Source organism: Mus caroli, unplaced genomic scaffold (assembly GCF_978045245.1).
Source record: "Mus caroli unplaced genomic scaffold, Mus_caroli_1 scaffold_4, whole genome shotgun sequence".
Taxonomy (NCBI): domain Eukaryota; kingdom Metazoa; phylum Chordata; class Mammalia; order Rodentia; family Muridae; genus Mus; species Mus caroli.
In genome coordinates this window covers 44262046-44279246 of record NW_028227259.1, presented here as the reverse complement: position 1 = coordinate 44279246, position 17201 = coordinate 44262046, and the positions used below count along the sequence as shown (strand labels likewise).

The following is a 17201-nucleotide window of genomic DNA, read 5'->3' as shown; positions in this document are numbered from 1 at the left end:
AGTGACTATTTTACCTTTGTATTTTATTTATATAGCTGCTTTTCTGATAGTTAAATTTCCTGTTTAAAGCAGGAAATTTTTAATATTGACGGCTTAGGCTTTAAATACCTTCTAGTGATCGGTTGTTTATTTTGCTTCATTTTTTTTCCTTAAAGATTGTTCTTTGTTAGATTCTGATGTGGATGGTCTCACTGATATCACAGTCAGCTCTGTCCACACCAGTGACCTTTCATCCTTTGAAGAAGACACAGAGGAGGAAGTTGTCGTGTCTGAGAGCATGGAAGAAGGAGAGATTACATCAGAGGGTAAGGGTGATACATTTGTCTCAATGGCTCTGTGACAGTGCTGTTAAGCGTTATTTGCGTTCTGTTCTAATGGCTACTTCCTGGCTATGGTATAGCTAGAGTCTGCTACCTTGTGATTGTAAGATTGGCTTCTGATTGAGCTGCAGGGTTGTCTGTCTAATTATCCTTGTACATGTTACCAGCCCTCAACAAGCCTACTTTTCCATGATCAACCCCATCATTTGATGTTATTGCAAAGTTGAGAGGAGATGGTGTACACAGAGCTGCTTTTGTTTGTGTGTGAATGATGCTTGGTGAATACAAGCTGTAAGGCTGTCCTCACTTCTACTACCAGTTACAAATTTGAGGGTCATAAAGAGCCCCCTTGGAAAAACTGATTTCCTAAAAGGCATAACAGAGTGCACCAAAAGCAGGTATATTATACTAGTCAGATATGTTGGCTTGTGCTTAGAATCACAGCAATTAGAAGGCTAAGGCAAAAGAATAACTGTTAAAACTGGTTCTATATTGGGAGTTCTAGGCTATCCTGCTAGTGTAGTGCTCTGCCTCAAATAACTACAAATACTGGTCTACTCAATATAGTTGATCAAGCTAAGGAACACAGTCAAATCAGAGAAAGGATAGTGTGCTCAGGGTCAAGTTTAGAAACTTTCCAAACATGAGCCCTCTGTATGTCCTCTCTGGAACGGTAGGCAACTTGACATCCATTTCTATAATCAGGATAGACTGTGAGAACCTAGAGAAGTTCACTAGAACTTTGGTCTGAAATTCTTATTTTGGGCTAAAGGATATAGTCATAATGACCCACCTGCCCTTGTGCCTGTAGCCCTAAGAGGTCTTGCTGCAGGACCGAATCCCATTCCTCCATCTTAACAATAGTAGATTTTGATTTGACCATAAAAGAACCAGGAAAGCAGAAACACATCAGTCAAGTACAGCATCATGAGAGCCCAGAGATGACCTCTCAGAAGCTTAGGGCAAATGCCAGACCTCTCTGTGCAAAGCTTAAATCATTGTTATACAGTTTGCTTGTCAGCTGACCCTTCCTAAGTGCTTACTGGGTTCCAGAGTCTGTGCTAATGTCTTTCTGGTTCTTAACTTCTGCAGCTCTGGAAAGGAGGCACAACAAAGGGAACAAAGTCTTGAGGTATATCCAGTCCAAAGTCACATAGCCACTGAGCACCAGGGCAGAATTCAAAGCTGAGTCTGCATGTAGTCAGTACATGCTGCTCTTTGCTCTGATATATTCTTGCCAGTGGGCGACATCTTTTACATTTTCTGCTAGCTTTGGATAGGATGTCTAGGAAGAAACTCAGCGGGGAAAGTAGACACTTTTAACTCCACAGATACTTTTCTTAGCCTTTCATATCTTTAAATTGTATGGGTATGTCCAGGAGAAGCAAAGTTATTCAGAATAGGAGCAGCAGTGTACACTAGCTATGATGGTGGTCCTTACTGCCCAGCCCATGTGGGAAGACTAGTCCCTATCCTGTGATTCCTGTGCTTTTTCTATGCTTGGGGTGTGCTAGGGTGCTTTCTTTGTTGGGGTTAGATTTTCTGCGTACATGCTCTAAATATAAGAAGTTCACTAAGAACAATAAGTAATAAATGAAAACATTCCTTTTTCCCTGCCTTTCTACTGTGTCAAGTGGAAAGATTGCCTTCCTAATGTAGAGGTGTTAGTGTAAGGTGTGTGTGATTGATTCCTAAACACATAACTAGGCATTAAGATCTCAGGTGTGAGCTGGGTGTGGTGGTGTACACTTTTAATCCCAACACAATGGGAGGCAGAAGCAAGTGGATATCTGTAAATTGGAGACCAGTCCACATTGTGAGTTCCAGGACAGCCAGAGAAAAATAGTGAGACTCTCAAAAAACTAAAACCATAAGGAAGATTTCAAGTGTGCTTTAAAGTATAGTTTCAAGTGAATTTCTTCAACTTAACAGTGAGAAAAACATTCATATCAAGTCCAAGAATTATTTGTCAAAATACATTGTTTAAAATAACTGATGGGAGGAACAGTAAGTTAAGATGGTTCCAGTAGCTTCAACTAAGTGGGCTCCTGAATTAATAAGCCAGACGGTAAACGGTAAAAGGAGACTTAAGCTTAGAAACCATCTACCATCAGTGGATGCATCATCTACGCAGTGGATGCGTCCCATCAGATCATAAGCAGGTAAAGGCCTAGCGGTAGTACAGCCAATGTGTACTTGGCTTCCATGTAGAGCCTACAAATCCACCCTGCTCTAGGGGCAGAGTCGAGCCTCTGCCTCTTTAGTTCTGAGCCTGTCCTGCTTCTGCCCTGCTCTGTGCAACTCTCCTCTATGCTTCTTTTGTCTTTTAATAACACAAATGTCTAACTTGGTCTGCCTCTATGTGTGAGGTGAACTGTAGTTTTTAAATGTCAATTTCTTTTCTCATACAGACAACCCCTTTGGACCTTTAAATACATTTGAAGTATATTAGTATCTTTTGCTGCATATATGACATGTTTTTGCTTGTTGACAAAAGTACTTTTTATATTGGCTTCTTTCCAGATGAAGAGAAAAACAAGCAGAATAAAACAAAAGCTCAACCTGGTGATTCTAGTGATGGAAAAGCCAGAGGTGTACGGCATGCTTATGTTCACAAACCGTATCTTTACTCAAAGTACTACAGTGATTCTGATGACGAACTCACAGTGGAGCAACGGCGGCAATCCATTGTAAGTCCAGTTGATCACTTGCAGATTTAGAGTGCTTCTAAACTTCCTAATGCTGCAACCCTTTAAACACTGCTGTAGTGACCCCCTCACCATAAAATTATCTTCTTGCTACTTCATAGCTGTAATTTTGCTACTGTTATGAATTATAATAGCTGATATGCAGGATATCTGATATGCAACCTCTGTGAAAGTATTGGTCAACCCTCAAAGAGGTCACAAGCCACAACTGTGATTTAGCCAACTACAACAGATTGACAAAATTTGAATGGCAGTCTGTGCAAGGTATTGTTATGCACACAGCAGACATGGTCTTGCCCTCAGGGAGCTTGCCATGGAACTGCATAGAATAGACACAAAGGGGTATCATTGTTACTAACGAAAGTGAAAAAATGTAACTGTCTGCTTCATATTGTGAAAGTGCTTGTATCCCTGTGACTCATTTCATGCAGAGATACAGTATGTAAGGAGTATAAGGAAATTGAGGGAAATGTAGTCCACCAATTTTCTAGGTTTGAAAATGCTTCCAATTGTCAAGTACCATTCAATTATTGAGTGCTTTTTAAATAAAATTCATTAGTTTTAAAATGGCTTACAATATAAGGAACATAAAAATATAAAAAGTTTCTTATGTCACAATTAGGGAGTTTATAGAAATAACTATTGAAGACAACACTATAAAATGTGATTGCTAGTTAGTTTTCCTTCCAGGCTTATCTCTTAGAGAGGATATTGGATAGGAGTTATGCACCTGTTGGGTTTTTTAATTGGATTTTTGAAAGTTTGGCTTTGAGCCCTGACCAGAAAGGGGTGGTTAGAATAACAAAATGATTGTGAATTCTCTCTAATTGAGATTCTGCCAGCAGAAAGTTCCAAGGCCACGGTTTAGGCCCAGGAGTATAGCCACCAAGTCAGATTAGCTGTAGAATTTACCTGCCACTTGAAGTTCTGAAGACGTACCCACTATGCTTGGTATTTATGTGTCTATAACCTTTCCTCCCTGTTTTAGTTGTAACTACTTTGTTCCATCATGTTTTCTCAGATCATGCTTTTTTCCTTCACACCAATAGCATTCTAAAGTAATAATGAAAATTTTCCTATCTGTGCCTCTATCATCTGGTAGCTTCCAAAACAGAGTAGTCTTATCTGTACCTAGGCACAAACAGTTAATGTCTGTTCCTTTTTTTTTTTTTTAGATTTGTATGTATGTTGTGCTTGTGTGTATGTGTATGCCTAGTGCCTGCCTGCAGAGGTTAGAAGGTGTTAGACTCCCCTGGAAGTGGAGTGAATGATGGTTGTTAGCTATATCGTTGCTGGGAACAGCCTGGGACATCTGTGAGAACAGCACATGCTCTTAGCCACTGAGCCATCTTTGTAAACTGATATATGTGCGCTTCTGCATATTCTGTTAATGTGTAAAAACATCAGAAGAACAAACTTAAACTTAGTCTGTAGGGACAACTTTGAGTACAAGAGGTTTACAACCCAAGGTCTCACTCAAGTGTGCTGAGCCAGATCAATACCTCGGAGAGGTACTCTCGGCTATTTTCTCACATACGTTCTTTCAGAGTGTCTTGGCTTCTACCTGATAATCTACAGGTAATTTTATGGTTTTAGGCTAAAGAAAAAGAAGAGAGACTTTTAAGAAGACGAATCAATAGAGAGAAACTTGAAGAAAAACGAAAGCAGAAAGCAGAAAAGACAAAATCTTCTAAAGTGAAGAGCCAAGGTATAGCAGACATTATTTTTATTTGAGAGTATCTTATCCACACCATCATTTTCTAGTTAGTCTCACATTGCTTGTGGCATATGTACATAAAAAAGTTCCAAAGTATGGATGAATTTATTCTGCTGTACTGGTGGAATAGATTTCAGATAGAAGTAGCTGAGCATTTCTGGAGCTAGCCTATACCTCACATCATCTTTGCCTTTTCCCTTTACTCTTGTTATTTTCTCTGATGCAGGGGATTGAAATCAAGACCACAAACTTAGCTCTGCCCTGACTGTGCTACAGCCCTCATGCTGGCATGCATCTGGCACAGTAAATACAACAAAATTGATGTCTGTTTTTCCTAGCAGAAACTGAGACTCATTCGAAGCTATGTTGTGTTTTATACTGCCTATAAAACTGTAATGAAAAGTAAATATAGCACTGTTACAGAACTGTCTTCTGAACTAAAGCTTCTTTATTTACTTTCTAGGCAAAAGTAGTGTGGACCTCGAAGACTCATCAACCAAGACTTTGGAGCCCAAAGCCCCGAGAATTAAAGAAGTCCTTAAAGAACGGAAAGTTTTAGAGAAGAAAGTAGCCTTAAGCAAAAGAAGAAGAAAAGATTCAAGGTGCATTTTTACCTACTATGTTCTAATTGTCATATTAGTGGTACATTTTCAGAAGAACAGCTTTGAAAGTGGGCATAGGCTGTCTGAAAAAGTAACTGGACATGGTGGGCGGGGGCGGCGGGGGGCGGGGGGGGTGGGGGCAGAGGCATGGGGCCTCTGTGAATCTGAGGCCATCATGATCTACACAGAGAACTCTGGCACAGCCAGGGCTATAGACAGAGACTCTATCTCCCCCCACCCCCCCCCACACACACTTTTTATTTATTTATTTATTTTTTTTAAAAGGGTCCTTTTCACTTAATCTTTGCAGTTTGATGGGCTGTGAATTTCTGTGTTAACCATCATCTTTTGCACAGACATCTCTGTTGAGGTCTGAGAACTATGAGCTCACTCTGATCCTTCTGCCTCAGCCTCTCCAGTGCTGGAATTATTGTGTGCCATCATACTTGGCTTTTTAGAGAGAGGAATTTATAGGGCAGTTTGATTTAATATCTGTTCAGCAAAATAAAGGTAGTATGTTCACCTAGGTTTCATGAGGTCTCTAATCATGCATTTTAAACGTCATTAGTATTTAATAGTAGTATGGCTAATATGTATATTAGTCAAATTTACGGTACCAGGCTTGTGTTTCTTCTTGTGGATCAGGCCTTAATTCCAACCAGAACATGATAAATTATATTCTTAATACTCATGCACTATTGCACCTATGAGCATATCTTGCCATGCTGATGGTTATTGGAACTCTTGGATCCACGCTCTGTAGGACTGTTGATGACTCCCTCCATCCCCAGGGACCTGTTTAATACCTTCTGGCACTTTGAAATTTACCCAGCAGGGAAGTATCTTTCAAAATAGTACCAGCTTGATTTCTCCATGCCCTGTGACCAAGGTCTGTGGTGTTTTCAGCAATAGGATTTTACTATCAAGTTATGGTTGCAACCGAGATCACTGGTAATAGGTAGTATTATTTTGGGAATCTCTGAGACCCCTTCTCAACCAATAACTTGAAGAGAAGTATCTCACACCTAGCACTCGGTCTTTACTTGGCAACCTAGGCTTCTAGGGGAAGCATTATCCTCTGCGTGTCCAGGGATAGAACTCAGGTCACCTATCTTGGCAGGAAGCAGATTTACCTAATGGACCATCCTGCTAACCTTGACATTCTTAATAGAAAAGGAGGAACTGATGCATCTGTGGGATGATTTGTACTGCAACAGGACAGAAATAAAGAAAACAACAACCTGTCAGAAAAAAAAAGAAAAGAAATTAGTCAGAGAGAGCCTCACATTGACTTAGATGTTACTATGTGTTTATGAAGGCCTTGCCTGGAATTTGTTCTTTTTATCATCTTTCATTGTATTGATAGCTATAGCATTTTAAAGTACATTTTTAATAATTTTGTGAAAATCTGACAGAAGCTTTAGATTGTATCCCAGAAAGTATACATACAATAACATTTTCCCTTGTTCAGAGTTCAGTTTCTGGGCTCCTGGAAGTACTTGTAGAAGTATTTTGTCTGGGCCTGTGGGGACCACTTAGTAATAGAGGTTGCATCTGCTCACCAGGCTTCTCAGAACCTATTTTCGACATCACCCCATGATTTCCTCTTCACAGAAAGCTGGGGTTTTGGGTTTTTGTTTTGTTTTTCTCTAGCATTGTATTTTCATTGCTTCCATTATTTATTGAAGAATTACAAAGGCAAAGACACTCTTGAAAGTAGCTATGTTTTAATGTGAACCGTAGTCTACAGTTTTACTGTTCCATTAAATTACAATTATTTCCTTAAACTTGCTTATTTTTATTTTGTGTGTATGTGTATTTGTCTACATGCATTTCTGTGTATCACATGTGCAGGAGCCTGCGGAAGCCAGGAGATAGGGTTGGATACCCTTGAACTGGAGTTAGCAACAGTTGTGAGCTGTCATGTGAGGGTTGGGACCTGAACCCAGGTCTTCTAGAAGAGCACCAGATGCTTTTAGTGGTTGAGCCTCTCTCCAGCCCATCATTACAATTCTGTACATTAGTCATAAACTTAAAGATAAGTGAATTACACAACTTCGAGAGAGGGATCCGTTCTCAGGTTTGTTGTACACTGTTCATATAGCTCTGAGTCAAAAAGGCCTTCCTGCGTTTTCAAAAGATGGTGAGACATTCAAACGTCTGCATAGTGAGCACAGTATTTGCAGGGCAACACATTAGGAACTGTCTTTGTAGCATGTTTTCCTTTAGTTCCAGGAATGTTCATGCCACACTTGAACTGTGCTCTCTAGTGACTAAACATAAGGTTACATTAAAGTGTAACCAGCCTTCACAAATGAAGTGAATAGTAAAGAAAGAGTTTCAACTCTCTTTGTGAGATTCTTAGATTCAGATCAGAAGTTCATATTTGATTTGCTCCCCTCTCAGGAATGTTGATGAAAATTCCAAAAAGAAACCTCTGGCTGAGGAAGAGTCCAAAGATGCCCTCAAAACAACTGAGGTATGTTGTTGAGGTAAATCTCCCATCCACATAAGCCTGGGCAATGAAAACACAACACGATTAATATGAATACATGCTGTGCGCCTGGACTGGGCAGATCTACTGCTACACTACCATCTTCCCCATATAAGAGACCCCTTAGAAATTGCACTTTCCTTCTCCTCCTCTTCCTCCTCCCCTTCCTCTTCCTCCTCCTCCTCCTCCTTTGTTGTCCTCTCTCCTTTTTCTCCCAAAATCTTCAGCTCCACCTTCCCCTCTTTCTCTGCCCAATCACCAGCTTGAGCCTTTATTTTATACATTAAGGAGGGAAGAAGGTTTATAGGAAATCACCTGCGTGCTGACTTATTCCTTGTTTGGAGAAGGGAATTAACATTAAATATAATTAGCCCCAGGGCTGTCTGCAACACTTGTCTTAGGGAAACCCTTGTCAGAGCCCTTTTGTTAGTTGTGGGTCGTTCAGTATTCTTTTGTAGCAAAACAGCATAATATGATCTTTACAGTATTATGTCTTAAAAACCATTCCGCTCAGCATTTTTAGCCTCTTCCTATTCGGCCTGAATTCCCTGTTGTAATGGGTTGATGCATATGATTTAGTTTTGTGTAGAGAGTACATTCTCTTCCCTTACCCTCTTCACCCTGTTTCTTATATACAGCAATAACACAATTGTCAGTAAGAAGAAGAAAGAGAAAGCTAAAATTGCCCAGAGTAGGTCCCCTATTTTATCTCTTTGGTTTCCACATGTATAGATTTTTTTGGAAGGGAAGTATTCTAACAAAAAAAAAAAAGATTTTTTTTTGAGACTTTGCTCACTTTGTGTTACTTCTTAATGTGCATAATTATGTAACAATTGATTACTGAATGAATACATTCTCAATTACGTAAGCACTAGCTTGTATTTGACACTTAAAGTTGTATCCAAAATGTGCACATTTTAAATTGTGAAAAATCCATGCAGTGAATGAATTTCTCCCTGTATTGGGTTATTTTCTTGGGTCAGATTTAGCTTTAGCTGAATTTAAGTCTTTATTTGTATGTATATATTCATAATCCTATGTTCTGAGATAGAGACACTAATAGCTTAGTAATTGTTAATAGCCAGTAAATTTCTTTATTCAGAAACTAGAGTCATATTTAGACATAGTCCTAATATGTTATTTAAATATTTAACTTTCCTTTGTGATAGGTTTTTTTTTTTTTTTTTTTGAAATTATCTCAGGAAGTCTTGCACATGTTAATGTACTAAATGCCAAAACTAGGGTGGAGAGGAAAGTTCAGGTACTTTGCATCTTCCCAGAACATATGAATATACATGTATGTATATGCTTATGTCACATGTATATGTTTACAGTGTTACTCAGTTACTGTATACATTTGGAATTTTATAAATAGAATATTACACAAATAGTCTAAATCCATATGACTTCTGTAAGTGATTTGTGTTTCTAAATTTTAAAATAAAATTAGTCTTTACTTATCTCCCAGCATGTATATTTTTAAACTGAAAAGAACACTGTACCCTAATTAGCTTACATTTACTAAGGACTCAGGTATTAGTGAGCTATAGTCATTTATAGTATTGAAGACTTCCTAAAGGCAAGAACCAGTTAGATGAAATAACTGCTCTGTATAACTGGGAAGAATGTGAAATGCAGAGTGTGATCACCTAGACACTTACACTATACTTCTTGGTGCCTGATACTTACTATGGGCTACCTCATCCATGGAGCAGAAGTGCCTCAGATGTTCTAGAGCTCACATAGTAGCTATACCCAAATGTTAAGTTTGTATCTAAAATGTGTTTCCTAAGTATCCTTTGTTTTCCAACAGTACTGTGAAAAAGAAAAGACCTCTTCCAAGGACCTCAGGCACACTCATGGAAAAGGTGAACCAAGTAGACCTGCCAGGAGGCTGTCAGAGTCTCTGCATTCAGCAGATGAAAACAAAACTGAATCAAAAGTAGAAAGAGAATATAAGCGACGGACATCCACTCCTGTTATATTGGAAGGAGCTCAGGAAGAAACAGATACCAGAGATGGAAAAAAACAATCAGAACGCTCAGAAACTAATGTGGAAGAAACACAGAAGCAGAAAAGCACCCTTAAAAATGAAAAGTATCAAAAGAAAGATGATCCTGAAACACATGGGAAAGGCCTACCTAAAAAAGAGGCAAAGTCTGCCAAGGAGAGGCCTGAGAAAGAGAAAGCTCAATCAGAAGACAAACCATCGTCAAAACACAAACACAAAGGTGACAGTGTGCATAAAATGAGCGACGAGACTGAACTTCACTCTTCTGAGAAGGGTGAAACAGAGGAAAGTGTTCGGAAGCAAGGTCAACAAACGAAACTTTCTTCAGATGATAAAACTGAACGTAAAAGTAAACACAAGAATGAAAGGAAACTGTCAGTATTGGGTAGAGATGGGAAGCCAGTTTCTGAATACACTATAAAAACAGATGAGCATGCACGTAAAGATAACAAAAAGGAGAAGCACCTGTCGTCTGAAAAAACCAAGGCTGAGCACAAATCAAGAAGGTCAAGTGACTCTAAACTTCAGAAAGATGCTCTAAGCTCCAAGCATCACAGTGTAACCTTACAGAAAAGAAGCGAGAGCTGTTCTGAAGATAAGTGTGAGACAGATTCCACGAATGCCGATAGCAGCTTCAAACCAGAAGAGCTTCCTCATAAGGAGAGGCGACGAACGAAGAGCTTGTTAGAAGATAAGGTTGTGTCAAAATCTAAATCAAAAGGTCAAAGCAAACAAACCAAGGCTGCTGAAACAGAAGCACAGGAAGGTGTCACGAGACAGGTGACAACTCCAAAGCCTGATAAAGAGAAAAACACAGAAGACAATGACACAGAAAGGCAGCGCAAGTCCAAACTTGAAGACAGAGCTTCTGAAGAAACTGTCGTTGACCCTGCCTTAGAGAGTGCTGTACCTTCAGCACATAGTGCACAGAAGGACTCTGGGCACAGAGCTAAGTTAGCATCAGTGAAAGAGAAGCATAAGACAGATAAAGACTCAACCTCCTCTAAACTTGAGAGGAAGGTCTCAGATGGGCACAGAAGCAGAAGCTTAAAGCATAGTAATAAAGACATGAAAAAGAAAGAAGAAAATAAGCCAGATGACAAGAATGGTAAAGAAGTTGACAGCAGTCATGAAAAGGGAAGAGGGAATGGCCCAGTCACAGAAAAAAAACTAAGTAGAAGGCTATGTGAAAACCGAAGAGGAAGCACGTCACAAGAAATGGCCAAGGAAGATAAGTTAGTAGCAAACATGTCCGGCACTACCAGTAGTCCCTCTCTGCAGAGACCAAAAAAAAGCACAGAAACCACATCAATCCCCGAACAAGAGCCAATGGAAATTGATTCTGAGGCAGCTGTTGAAAATGTGTCTGAACTTTCTAAAACTGAGGACATCAGTAGTAACAGTTCTCAGCAAGACACTGACTTTGAAAATGTTACAAAACATAAAGCCGCTGCTGGAGTTTTAAAGGATGAGTTAAGAACTTCCATGGTAGATTCAAAACCAGCAGCAGCTGTGACATGTAAATCAGGGCGTGGACTAGCAGTAACGAGCATTTCTGAAAGGCATGCTGACCATAAAAGCACCTTGACTAAGAAAGTGCATAGCCAAGGTAATCCATCAAAAGCGGCTCCTAGGGAGAGAGAGCCAACTCAGCGAGGAGCCCAGGAAGTAAGTGTAGACTCTGAAGTGAGTCGGAAAGCACTCTCTAGGGCCCTATCAGAAAACGAGAAGGGGCAGAAAAATTTGAAAGGCATGTCCAAAACCACTGAAGAATGTGGCACTCACAGAAATGCTTCCCTTGAATACTCTACAGACTCAGACCTCTTGTCATCCTCAGGCTCTGTGACTGTTGTTCCTCAGAAAGAATCTCACAATTCAAATACAATTCCTGTAATTGACAGAGAAGCCATGTCAGAAGGTGGCCGAGCCAGTACCTCCCTTGCAAATCATTCTGATGTCCCTAACCAAAATTTGACTGTTAAGAAGTCAGAAGTCCATAAAGCAAATGGCAGCAAAGAAGGTAATGATGGCTTCACAGTGGATTTGCCAACAAAAGCAAATGGTGGTAGCAAAAGGCATCTTTCTGAAGATAACCAGGCCACGTTGCTGTACAGTAAAGAAGGCAAAATAAGCATACCTCTTGCTGACAAGTCAATGAGTGTGACTGGGGACAATAAGAACATTAACAAACAAAGGAGCCTGATGGGCACAGCCAAGAGAGAGAGTGATCTGAAAGTAAATCCTGATATAAAGCAAGACAGTGCTGCAGGCGAGCATGTCATAGACCTGAGTACAAGAAAGGAGGCTGAGACCATCAGACGTAAGCATAATAAAGAAATACCAACTGATGTTGAAAGGAAGACTGAAAACAGTGAAGTAGACACCAGTGCTAGGCGCGATTCTGCTCCTGTGCCACAGCAAAGGCACGGGAAAATGGAGAGGGGGGCAGCGGGATCTGGTAGACGAGACAAAGCTTTTATTGCTACTAGTACTGAAGGGACGGACAAAGGCATCATGTTAAACACAGTCAAGACTGGAGATGCCACCACCACTTCATCAGAAGTGGGAGAGAAGGGGACAGCCTTACCTTGCACCAGTATTGAGGCGGACGAAGGTTTCATGATGGGTGCGTGCCCTAAAAAACATCCCCTCCAGGTTGGGGCAGAAGCCAGTGAATGCACTGTTTTTGCTGCAGCTGAAGAGGGTAAGGGTGTTGTCACAGAAGGATTTGCTGAAAGTGAGATTTTGCTTACAAGCTCCAAGGAAGGAGAAAGTGGAGAATGTGTTGTAGCTGAGTCAGAAGACAGAGTAGCAGGTCCCTTGGCTGCTCATACAGTTCAAGCTGAAGCCAATGTGAACAGTATTACAACAGAGGAAAAAGATGATGCAGTAACCAGTGCAGGCTCTGAGGAAAAATGTGGTGGTTCTTCATGTACAGTTGAGGGGACAGCTACTTTTATTGGTGAAGTTGAAAGTGATGGAGCCGTTACGAGTGCTGGAACGGAAATAAGAGCAGGATCTCTGAGCAGTGAAGATGTTGATGGGTCCCAAGAAAATAGAATACAAGTTGGTCCTAAAAAAGAAACAGAAGGCACTGTGACATGTACTGAAACCAAAGGAAGAAATGATAACTTCATTTGCTTGGTAACTAGAGTAGGAACCCAAGAGCAACGTGTAGTTACAGGTGCAGATGTGGTCCAAGTAAATGCTGATAAAACCCAAGAGGCAAATGCCAATCAAGGAGATGGTTCTGGAACTGATGGTACAGAAGGTGAGAGTGCAGTCACCAGCACAGGCATTACCGAAGAAGATGGGGAAGCATCAGCAAATTGCACAGGCTCAGAAGACAACAGGGAAGGCTGTGCCATAAGTTCTGAAACAGAAGAAAATGCAGAGAGTGCCATGGACAGCACCGAAGCCAAAGACATTACTAATGCACCTTTAGTGGCTGCTGGTCCCTGTGATGATGAAGGCATTGTGACCAGCACAGGTGCAAAAGAAGAGGATGATGAGGACGAGGGTGTTGTGACTAGTACTGGAAGAGGAAATGAACCTGGACATGCTTCAGCTTGCACAGGGATAGAAGAAAGTGAAGGAATGATGGTTTGTGAGAGTGGAGAGGGCGGTGCTCAGATTGGCCCTACAATAGACCATGTGAATGCTGAGGCTGGGGCAGCAACTGTGAATACAAATGACAGTAATGTTGATAGTATGAGTAGTGCAGAGAAGGAAATCAAGGACACCAACATCTGCTCCAGTGCCAAAGGGATTGTGGAAAGCAGCGTAACCAGTGCCTTGGCAGGAAACAGTGACAGGCCACCAGTTCTACGTGGTAGTGAGGATCCTATGACTAGTGCAACTTCTCACCACAGTGATAGTCGGCTTACCAGGAAAGAAACAGTAGAAGATGCAACTATTTCCCCTGGTTTGGTGAAGGGCAGTGATGATGTTCTTGTGTCTGGTGCAGTTCCAGAATGTGAAGTTGGCCACATGTCACCCAGGGACAATGAAGAGTGTGATGGCCTTATGGCTTCTACAGCAAGTTGTGATGTTTCCAACAAGGACAGTTTAGCAGGGAGTAAAAGTCAGGGCAATGGCTTGATGATTTCTACTAGTACAAATGATTGCACCCCTCAGATAAGTGCAGTCATAGATGTGAGAGGAGGGCATTTGAGCACTCTGAGCACTGAAGAAATTAGGGACAGCGTCAGAGTACACAGGAAAGGATTCGAGGCTCCTATGCCCAGTGCAGTTTCAGGTGAGAACAGCCAGCTCACTGCTAGCAGAAGTGAAGAAAAGGATGAGTGTGCTATGATTTCCACAAGCATAGGGGAAGAATTTGAACTTCCTATTTCTAGCGCTGTTACAGTCACATGTGCTGAAAGGCAGCAGCCAGTTGCAGCAGTTGAGGAAAGCACTACAGGTCCAGCCTTGGTAAGCACCGAGGACTTTGAGGTACCTATGCCCAGTGCTCCCACTGAAGCTGAAAGCCCTCTTGCCTCCACCAGCAAAGAAGAGAAGGATGAATGTGCTCTCATTTCGACCAGCATAGCTGAAGAGTGTGAAGCCTCTGTCTCTGGTGTAAGTGGAAATGCACCATCTGTTACAGACGGAAATGCAGTCATCACAACAAGTTCAGTGGAAGACTGTGAAGGCTCTGTGTCCAGTGCTGTCCCTCAGGAGTCCGTCTGTCCCTCAGTCATACCAGTAGAGGAAACAGGTGACACTGCCATGATTTCCACAAGCACCTCTGAAGGACGCGAAGCTGTTATGGTTGGTACTATCCCTACAGATGATGACCAGGCCACCACTCTGAGAGGGGAAGATTTGAGTGATGCCGCCATTATTTCCACCAGCACAGCAGAGTGTGTGTTGACATGCACTAGCCTAAGCAGGCATGAAGAGAATCCGCAAGCCACACACAACCCAGAAGGAAATGGTGGACATTTAGCTACAAAGCAAAGTAAGTGTGAATTACCCATGCCCAGCCTCATGGCTGAGCGTAATTGTAAGTGCCCTGGGCCATTCAGGATGGGCAAAGGAGTAGGTCCTTTAATGGCAGTAGGCACCAGGGGGGGGCATGACAGGCTGCCAGTCTGTGAGCCCTCAGTGGGACAAGGCCAGCCAGGCACTGCTTTGTGCTTAGGAGAGGAAGAAAGTCATGGCATAGACTGCCCTGGTCAAGACCTCAATGCAAAAGAAAGGAATACATTGCTGAGCTCTGTTCAGAGGGAGAGCAAAAGTGCAGAGGCAGAGGCAGCAGGAGACAGTAGCACAGCCAGGGGAACAGTGAGAAAGGACTCAGAGAGGAATGCCAACTCACTGTCTGAGACAAACTGTCTGAGAGAACCAGAAGAGAAGCCTGCTGAGGACTCCTCTGGCAGTACTCACTGTCTGACAGCAGTAAATCCTGGTGCTGAAGCTGCTGACATGCTGCCCATCACAGATGCTGCATTGGAGTATCCTGACCACCAGGAACCTGAGAACAACTTGAGAACTACCACCAAATGTATTACAGGCCAAGAGTCAAAAATGCCTTCTTCCCACACAGGAGTCCTTCCAGCTGTCCACCATGTAGCTCCATGTGCTTCAGAACAGGAGGGGGGCTTGCCTACAAAAAGGGACCACAGTGGCACGTGGACTAGTGAAGGGTCGGCTGAGAAAATGGGACATGTTGCTGGTGCAAGGCAGTCATTCCACAGGGAAGGAAAGCTTGATGTCACTTTTCCTCCTGAGGATAATGGGTGTGGCATAGGTGAGAGTCCATTTAGAATTGTCTATTCTAACAGAGGTGACTTTATAACAAATCCTGTGTCTTAAACATTAAAACTAGACCATTACTCATGGGTCAATATAGAAGAGTCAGGAGGCTAAGGGGAAGCATCTAAACATGTTGATTTTCATGACTGGCAAGTTTCTGAGCTTCGTCCATCTTAAGATCTGTTTGTCCGTACTTTAATTGGTTGGTTGGGTATTGAACCCTGGACCTGTCACATACTCTACAGCTGAGCCACATACATTTCCAGCTCCTATTTTTATTAACTGAGTTGGCAATTCAAGTAAGATGCAATAATTTCCAGTTTAGAATATTTGGAAGGAGGGTATGCTCCTTCAAATGTACTATTCTTGTGGAAACCAGGAATCTCTTTCGAAAGTATAGTGCAGTGATTATACTATCCAGTTTCAGGTGCTGTATACAGTTTCTGCTATGCTAGGCTCTAGAGGTGCAGATAATCAAAGTGGGAAAGACAGCTATGAATTCTTTCACAGTGACTCAAGTATGACAAGTGTTTAGGATGAGGTAGAGAGCAACATATTCTACAAACTCAGTTTCTGAGTTAAAATTGAAGGAGCCATAGACTTTGATTTATCTCCATTTTAGCTTTATAAACTATGGTATCCTTAACATTTAAAGAGGAACCAACTTTACTTACACTAAGTCTAACTTCAGAAAGCTGCAGCTACTAGATTAAGCCCTGTTTGTTAAGCAGCATAAACAAATGCCCTAAGGTATCTTCTCCAAGGAAGAACATACCAGTTGGTTGTCTAGCACCAAATAGCCCAGAAAATACACATAAGTAATGTTATACACACTGAGCAGGTTATATGTCTAGAAGTGTGTGGTGTGTGTGTGTATTAGAGAGAGAGAGAGGTTATATGTTTAGAAGTGTGTGTGTGTGTGAGAGAGAGAACGCACATGTATATGTATGTACGTACAGATGCACATAACGGCAATTAATGAAAAAGAGGACATGAATTTAAAAGAGCAAGGAGGTGGGGAGGGAGGAGAGGATAGGGAATTTTCAAAGGGGAAACTAGGAAAGGGGATAACATTTGAAATGTAAATAAAGAAAATATCTAATACAAAAAAGCAAGGAGGGGTCTATGGCAGTTTGGAGGGAGGAAGGGGAAAATGATACAATCTCAAGAATAAAAGGGGCTGGAGAGCTGGCTCAGCTTTAAAGCACTGATTGCTCTTTTAGAGGACCCAGGTTCAGTTCCCAGTACCCAAAGGCAGGTCACCACTAACTCCAGTTCCAGAAGGATCTGACACCCTCGCAGAGATGTATATGCAAGCAGAGCAATGTACATAAGTATAAATAAATGTTTTTTAAATCAAAAACCTAGGAATAAACGTATTCTAAGGGTTGAAACAAATAATTTACCTTTCCCATTACATTTAGCCTAGAATGAATTGAATACTCCCAATAGTTGATGTGAATCAGTTACATTACATTCTTTTATTAATCTGTCCCCTGGAAGAGCAAATAGAGGCCTTTTAACAGGAAAAACTTGCAGGCCCTTGGAGAAATGAAGTCTCTTGCTTTTCTTTATCAGCTTCTGTGTGA

General features: G+C 41.5%; 1 protein-coding gene across 8 annotated transcripts in view; it reads left to right on the top strand.

Moving 5' to 3' along the window:
• Nucleotides 1-17201, top strand: part of Bod1l1 (biorientation of chromosomes in cell division 1 like 1) — a 54958-nt gene that overhangs the window by 12624 nt on the left and 25133 nt on the right. For 4 of the 8 annotated variants that reach the window (XM_021162324.2, XM_021162322.3, XM_021162323.2 and 1 more), the window contains exons 5-10: nt 156-305; nt 2844-3010; nt 4625-4736; nt 5209-5347; nt 7754-7826; nt 9655-15607. In XM_021162324.2, the coding sequence (XP_021017983.1) occupies nt 156-305; nt 2844-3010; nt 4625-4736; nt 5209-5347; nt 7754-7826; nt 9655-15607 (6594 nt within the window). The remainder of the gene's footprint in view (nt 1-155; nt 306-2843; nt 3011-4624; nt 4737-5208; nt 5348-7753; nt 7827-9654; nt 15608-17201) is intronic. The other 4 variants (XM_085836662.1, XM_029477218.2, XM_021162326.3 and 1 more) reach the window with 2 other exon arrangements.